Source organism: Hyaena hyaena, unplaced genomic scaffold, assembly GCF_003009895.1.
Source record: "Hyaena hyaena isolate Hyena2069 unplaced genomic scaffold, ASM300989v1 scaffold_233, whole genome shotgun sequence".
NCBI lineage: Eukaryota > Metazoa > Chordata > Mammalia > Carnivora > Hyaenidae > Hyaena > Hyaena hyaena.
In genome coordinates, this window is record NW_024080866.1 from 670440 (window position 1) to 678323 (window position 7884).

The following is a 7884-nucleotide window of genomic DNA, read 5'->3' on the forward strand; positions in this document are numbered from 1 at the left end:
CTCTCTGACCCTCCCCTGCTCACACTGTGTCTCTCTCTCAGAAATAATTAAAAACATTAAAAAATAAAATAAAATAAAATAAAGATAACATGAAAAGTATCTTCTCTGAGCACAGTGGGATGAAGTTAGAAGTCAACGACATAACTGGAAAATTTAACAAATTTGTGGAAATTAAACAACACTCAACTAGTGGATCAAAGAAGAAATCACAAGTGAAATTAGAAAATTGCTAGAAATGAAAATGAAAACATAACATACCAAAACTTATGAGATGCAGTGCTAAGGAGAACCTTATAACTACAAACACTTATATTTTAAAAACAAGAGGGATCTCGAGTCAAAACCCAACTTCTAACAATTTAAGGAACTAGAAAAATTATGGACTAAACTGAAAGCTAGCAGAAGAAAGGAAATAACAATTAGAGCAAAGGTAAATGAAATAAAGAATAGAAAAATAATAGTGAAACCAAAAGTTGGTTGTTTAAAAAGGTCAACAAAATTACCAAAACTTTAGCTAGAGGGACTAAGAAGAAGGAGAAAAGACTCAAATTATTAAAATCAGAAAATGAAATTACATTAGTACTGGTTCTACAGAAATAAAAAGGATTGTGAAAGAGTATCGTGAACAATTACATGCCAACAAACTAGATAACCAGATGAAATTGACAGATTTGTAGACACACAAAACCTACCAAGACTAAATCACACAGAAATAGGAAATTGGAGTAGACCTATAGTAAGAAGATTGAATCAGTCACTAACAGTGTACCAACAGAGTAAAGCTCTGGACCTGCTGGCTTTACTGGTGAATTCTGCCAGACACTTATTAAAGAAAAACGGATACCAGTCCTTCTTCCTATGTGACTTGAAGGTCACTTTATGAGCAGCCTTCCCAGAAAACACCCAGACAGCAGCATGGCCCTTCTGAAGAAACAGTTTAAGGCCTTCAGGGCAGTCAGCATCACTGCTTATGGCCCCACATGTGTCTCTAAGTCCTCTTGATCCCTGAGCTTGGGCATCCGGCCCTGCAAAGATAGATTAAAATCCAAGAAGTGGTGAAATTCCTAGTGCTCCCTCTCTGCTGCATGCAGGCCCCACTTTCCACCCTCCATCATCACCCTCCTCAGGAAGAGCTGAAGCAGCAGGCTTAGAGCAGGGACTAGGGTATGTGCATCATCATAGGTTATGGAGATGACTGAATCCTAGTCATTCCCATGTAAGAACCACCTGCCGCAGGTCTCCTTTCATCCTCACAACCTCCGGGGAAAGTAGGTGATTTTTCTTCCCATCTTATAGGTGAGGAGACAGACCCAGAGATATGAACCGCTCTGCCCCAGACAGAGCCAGGACTTGAATTCAGGCCTGTTGGACTCTCAAGTCAGCTCTCCATCTACCACTTGCTCCTGTTTGCTCAATGCTACACACACATAGGAGATGTTCAGGAAATCTTTAGTAAATGAATGTTGAAGAAACAGCCTGGAAAGCAGCGAAAGGTGGCATGTTTTTCAACAGTAACCCCACCTCGGAGGAGTAATGAGTTGACAGAGCCACTAGAGGTCAGAATTTATCAAGTCTTGGTTAGCTCAGGGGCACTGCTTGTGACATTATCTGACCCATAGAGCTAGAAAGGACCTCAGAGGTGCCCTCACCTCCTTCTTAGTTCCCCTCCCTGTTGGTGAGAAAACAGGCTTAGAGATGCTATGAGCTGCCCAAGGCCATAGAGCTGCGCCAACTCCCAAGCCATGCTTTGCCCAACACTATCTTTAATCACCTTCCTGGAGCCTAAAGCATTTGAAAACAGCATTCAGCGACCGTGTGGAGCAGCTGTGTGCCAGATGCTGGGGACACAACAGAGAGAGGCCAAGCCTGGCCCTGCGTGGGGCATCAAGTGAATCTGGGGAAGGTTTGTTTTCAGTAATGAGGTTTGACTTGGACCCAGAATTACAAAAGCATTTTACATCATGACCCCACTACATTATGTATACACACATACGAACACACATATAATTATATATATACATATGTATGTATATATATGTATGCATATACTATATGTATATAGTATAAAGTTTCACAAAATAATACATATACTATAGTGTAATGCAGTTTGTAATTTCCTATACCCATCTCTCTTAGTCACAACCCATGAAGTTAATTTCATGACCCTCTAATGGTCACAACTTCACTGTGCATTCCACTACTCTAAATCATTGGTTTCAAATAGGAAAGAGGCTCCTAACCTTGAACTTTTCTCATAGTGTACAAAATGGTCTTGGATTTGGGGCGGGGTGAAGGGTAAGGGGTTACTAGAACACAAGCATCATAGACAGGACTGCTTGGAAGCTTAGGCAGAGAAGAAAGAGAACAGACCACAGCGTTCTTCTCTGTTGTGTTGGATTGGTCAGGGTGAGTATCGCTCACCTGTGACCTCCAGCAGGCAAGGAAAGGATATGGAGGCTGCTGCAAACCAGCTCTGCTGTCTGTTTCTAGAGCGCTCCCACCTGGCAAGCTAGGGGGTCAGCATGTCATTGCACTAGAGAAAAAAGATGAGCAAACGCTAAAAACCCATTAGGTTCTGGATAATAAATAATTGATTAGGAACCCTTGAGCGTCAAAGACCTGAGTTCCTGAGCAGTGTGTCCACGTCACTGTCGTGGAGTGAGGGGCCCAAGAACAGGGTTTTTGTTTTGTTTTTGCTGATAATCTAAACTAACGCGTCTTCAACTCTAAGGTGCGTGCAGGTCTTGTTAAAATGCACATTCTGACTAAGGGGCCACGGAGAAGGACTTCTACTCAGAGGGGGAGCACGGAGAAGTGGGAGGAGGGTCTGACAGGTGTGCCGAGCTTAGCCCACTGCCTTTTTCCTGCAGACATAGAGAAGGGCTGCCACTTCCAGCACATCTTGGCCTGTGCTCGCCTGAGCGTCCGGCCGGGCCTGAGTGAAGCTGTGCTGCAGCAGGTGCTGGAGCTCTTGGAGGACCAGAGTGACATCATCAGCACCATGGAGCACTACTACACAGCGTTCTGAGGGGCTGCCAGCAGATGGCAGAGGCAGAGTTGGGCCAGGAAGAGGAAGACCGGCGGCCGTCACTCCCAGGCTCTGATTTTAAACGTCACACAGAGGCTTATAGGTCTGGTGGCAATTATCTATAAGAAACTATGAAATACGGTCATTTAAGGAATGCATTTTGGCATAAATTCCATAGGCTGCCCTCTAGCTGCTGTCCTTGGGATCAAGTCACTTTTATCTCGGCCATGACGTAGAAGGAAACCCTTCCGGTTGATCTCCTGACTGGACCGGGCATTGCCCTTGGAGCAGAAGGGGAGGAAACAGTGTTGGCGGCTTAAATCGGGTGCATGTGGCTCGAGGCCCTATCAGGGTAAAGGGATGTCACGTGGTATAGTGAACTGAAGAGCCTGTAGCCAGAGCACACAGATCTAAAACCATTTTGAACTTCAGACCATCAGCTACATTCCTGTAGGCCTCTCTCAGTGGTTAAGAAGCTAATGTAGGGGACTCATTCTTAGATGAGTGTCGCTCACCTGTGATTTCCAAGGTTAAGTACCAGTGGGTCCTGAGTCCTGGGATGAATGCTGTTTACAGACCCACCCAGAGATGGGAATAAATGGATCAAAGACATGGCTGTGTGTTGGTTGTTTTCCTTATTTTCCTTCTGAATCAAAAGATGTCTCAGTATACTTCCTTATATACAAGTCACACACTTGAGGACATGTGTGACTAAGTACATTGTCCTTTAATACCCTGAAGTCCTTAGCAGCTCTCAGCCAGTTGCCTGGCTGGTAGATATTACTCTCAGGGTTACGATTAAATGCACAGGGCATCCGGACACCGTCCAGACTCACTCTCTGTATGTGCCCAGACAGGTGGTAGAGTTGTGCTTTGCTAGGAATGGCAAGATAAAGGGAAAAAAATCTGAGGTATGTAGTAGACTTGTTCTAACAGCTAAATTACAAATCGACAAACACAGCCAGCAAAAAATGAAGTGTCAGGAAAGATTTGGAGTTAATTACAGTCATTTCAAAGAGGCACATCTGCCTTTGTCTGCTGCCTTTGCTCTTGACGTAATAAGTGCTTAGTGGCTGTGCTGGAGAGCCCGCAGGCCTCGAGAGTTGTTCTGCTCTATATGGAGATGCAGTGGTTTTTATACTCAGAAGTTGACAGCAGTTTCATATGTCAGGCCGAAGGCTAGTACCAACAGACTGCTTCCTGTCGTGGACTTTGTGACTTGACCCTATTTCTAACAGCCATTTGCCCAGATGGCTGCCCTGTGTCCTCCGTACATTCAGAAGCCTCCCATAGAATGGGGTCTGCCTGGAATAACATCCCAGCAGTTCTTTCTGATAGCAGCGAGTGTTCCGTATTGAATACGTCTCGGATTATCCGCTCGTCCCAGGGAGGAGTCTCGAACCAGCAACCCCACTTCCAGGATTTATCCCCAAGGAGATGGTCACACAGGTGTGAAAGGAGCACAAGATTCCCATTGCTGTGTAATTCAGAGTTCTACAATTGGGAAAAATATTTATCCATAGGAAAAAGTTAATTATGACACATGTACCCAGTGAAACACTATGAAGCCATTAAATGCTGGAGTAGACTGATCCTATTGCTGTGGAGCACTCTTCCCAAGAAAACTGTTATAGATCTGTTTATGGAGTATATTACAATTGATCTGTATGTGTATATATGTATAGAGAGCGTTTCTGTGTGTACATCTGCATAAATGTAGCACCTGTATGCACATGCATATAGTTGATCACTCCCCACTCCTAGAAATACTTTCTGCACTTGGCTTTCAGGACACCATATTCTGGGTGCCTTTTCTCAACCTCCTTTTCATGGTCTTCCATCCCTGTGGGGGCTCAGCATTAAGTCTCAGAGCTCATTCCTGTGCAGCTTGCTCCCTTGAAGATTTAAAACAGTCGTGTGGCTCAGAACATCCTAATGCTGACAGGCTCTCTAATTTATATCCAGTTAGGACCTCTTCTGAACTCCAGACCCCTGCATTCAGCTTCCTGCTGATGTCCCCACTGAGGTGGCTAACAGCTGCCACAAACTCATGCCCAAAGCCAGGTGCCTAATCACCCCTCACTGAAGACTTGCTCCTTCTGAAGTTTTGCCTGATTCAAGAAAAGGCAGCCCCATCTTTCCAGTTGCTCAGGCCAAACCCATGGACTTTTTCTCTCTCTCTCACATTCCACGTCCAACCTGCCATCCAGTTACCTTGGCTCTACCTTCAAGATATTTCTAGAGTCTAACTGCTCCTCGCGGCTCCCTGCCACTATTAGGAGTATTGCAGCCACCTCCTGACTCGACTCCCCACTTCTGCCCTGGACCCTCTTTGGTTCACTTTCCACCCAGCAGACAGAGCCATCCGTTAAAACTGAAGCCAGATTCTGTCCTCCTCTGCTCCAGCCCTCCTGCAACTCTCTCGGTCTCACTCCAGGTAGGACCTCAGGGCATCCCAGGATCGACCAGGTGCGGCTCTGCCTGGCCTCCTCTCTGTAAATCCCTCCCACTACCCCTGCATCTCCCCCCTGCTCAGTTTCATAGGCCTCACTGTTCCTCACACACCAGGAACATTCCTGCCTTAGGGCCTTTGTTCTTGTTTCTTCTGCCTGGAATGTTCTGCACCCAGGTAACCATGTGGTGGCCTTCCCCCCTCCTCCCCTTTGGGTCTTTGTTTGGGTGTCGCTTTCTCGCTGGGGCCTTCCCTGATCCCTAATCGCAAACAACCCCTTCTCCCTCCTTCCCAGGACTCTTCAGTACTTCTTCTCCATAGTACTTGTCACTGTGTAAAAAGTGCCATATGTTTCTTACTTGCTCTGTCTATGATCTGTCTCCCTAACAGCAGGAATGCTCCACGATGGCAGGACTTTTTCTCTGTTTTGTTTCCTATCCTGCCCTCTGCACCTAGAGCAGTGCCTGGCACTCCCACTTCTGTGTATGTGTCTGGCTGCCTTCCACCCGCAGATATCTTCCTTTCTCTCCTGGGGCGGGAGCAGGGGGTATGCTTTCTCTAATGTCTTGGGAGGCTGTTCAGGCTGGAAGGGTCCAGCTCCCTTGCTCTTCAAATGAGATCTCTGAGGCACGTGTTCTACACCATTTTCTAGAGTTTCTCTGTGGGGTTAATCTCCATCCACCCACAGTAGCGGCTAACTTGATAGCCACCCTTAATTGCCTGCCTTACCCTCCCTGTCTTCACACACACACACGCGTGCATGCACACACACACACACACACACACAGGCACGCACGCCAGCCATTACTACTTGCTGTGCCTTCCAAGTGAATGGCTTCCTCTCCAGTGCTTGTCTCACGGTCAGCTTCTCATTGAACACAAATGAACATCATGTTCTCAAGTATATTTGAGAAATGCTGTATGAATAAAGTATGTATCTGTATGTATCAAGCAGAGATTACTGGAAAAACCAAAGCGACCCACTTGTTAACCTCCAAAAAGGTGAGAGCAGATGCTTTTTAACCACATATCTACATTTGATATTTTTACAATTAGCAAGTGTCATTTCTACAAAAATAATAAAGCTGTTTCTCACTCCCTACCCCCCACACACCTGAATCACTAATGAACCCAGAGTCAGATAGACCTTCTATCCCGCAGCAACATTAGAACTCTGAGAGGGTGAGGGAAACTCTTGGAAAGTTTCTGGGAGTAACTACAGTTGAGTCACTGCTCCTGCACTGAAGAGACACCAGAAGGTTTGCCTGAAGAAGAGGGAAACTGAGCAAGCATCCTGGCTCTCGCAGTGTGCACAATCCAGGAGGCATGAACACTGCACATAGTTTATATAAGCAAGAAGACAAACAGTGCTACTGTCTGGTCAAGGGTTTGTTTGAAGCTCTGTGATTCTCTCCATCTGGTAAGCTACTAGTGCTTCTCATCCTTAAAAGACACTTCTTTCTAATTATTTTCCCCTCTGATAGTGTGCCAGGACACTGGCCGAGAGAAAGCCAAGTGGAAAGAAGTCTATTCAGTGATGGTGAACCTGAGACTGTGTGCCAACGATTGAAGCCAAGCAAAGTTTTAGTTTTCCACTGGAGAAAGCATCCACACTTTCTTATTTGTATGGTTTCTTCTCTGCAAGTGGCCTTGACAACAGTTCCCCCAAAGAAGCATCTCATTGTTTCCTTACTAGATTAATGTGAGGCATATGGGCAGACTCAGAAAGACTGAGATGAGGCCAGCAGTGGGCTCTGGGAGGGAGTGTGACCATCCCAAAGGGAAATGGTGCCCATGGATGAAGAGATTTGTAGTCAAATTCTTATTTGCATGACAGTCTACTCTAAAGGCAAATCCAAACTCCCACAGAAGTGAGTTTTTGTACAGTACAGAATTTATTTTTAAATACAGGCCTATTTTTATTGAACTTTTATTAAGTAAACCCAAACAGGTACACAGCACACAAAGCTGTGTCCACAAGAATTCTAAATCAGACCCCAAGTGCCTGAAGAGACCGAAGTCTTTCCCTGTACGTCAAATTAAAGTGATAGGTTTTCATCTTGGAAAATGAAGAGGGGAATGTTGAAGACCACATCACAGTTTTTTTTAGATAGTAAAGTGGTGTGTCATTAATTCACACTGCTTTGGTGAAGTTTATGTAAATTAGTGAGAAATCTGGAAATAGTGCTATTTCATTACTTTGTACAGCGTTCTGAATGACATCTAAATTACTATGAGGGAATAGGTTGGCTGTTCTTATAAAACCTGATTTAATGAATAAATCACTTTAATCATGTATCATTTAATTATTATGTGTCATGTATTGGTTAATACTATTAGATGATTTTAAAGTACTTGAACTTAAGAGATTTGAATACATTTCCACATAAAAATTTCTATGTCA

The 7884-nt window shown here is 44.7% G+C and overlaps 1 protein-coding gene across 7 annotated transcripts in view; it reads left to right on the forward strand.

Moving 5' to 3' along the window:
* The window catches only part of STN1 (STN1 subunit of CST complex), a 45590-nt gene extending 41950 nt beyond the window's left edge, over positions 1 to 3640 (forward strand). For all 7 annotated transcript variants that reach the window (XM_039244025.1, XM_039244022.1, XM_039244023.1 and 4 more), the window contains exon 10: positions 2871 to 3640. In XM_039244025.1, the coding sequence (XP_039099956.1) occupies positions 2871 to 3028 (158 nt within the window). In that variant the 3' untranslated portion in view covers positions 3029 to 3640. The remainder of the gene's footprint in view (positions 1 to 2870) is intronic.
* The last annotated feature ends 4244 nt before the right edge of the window (positions 3641 to 7884 follow it).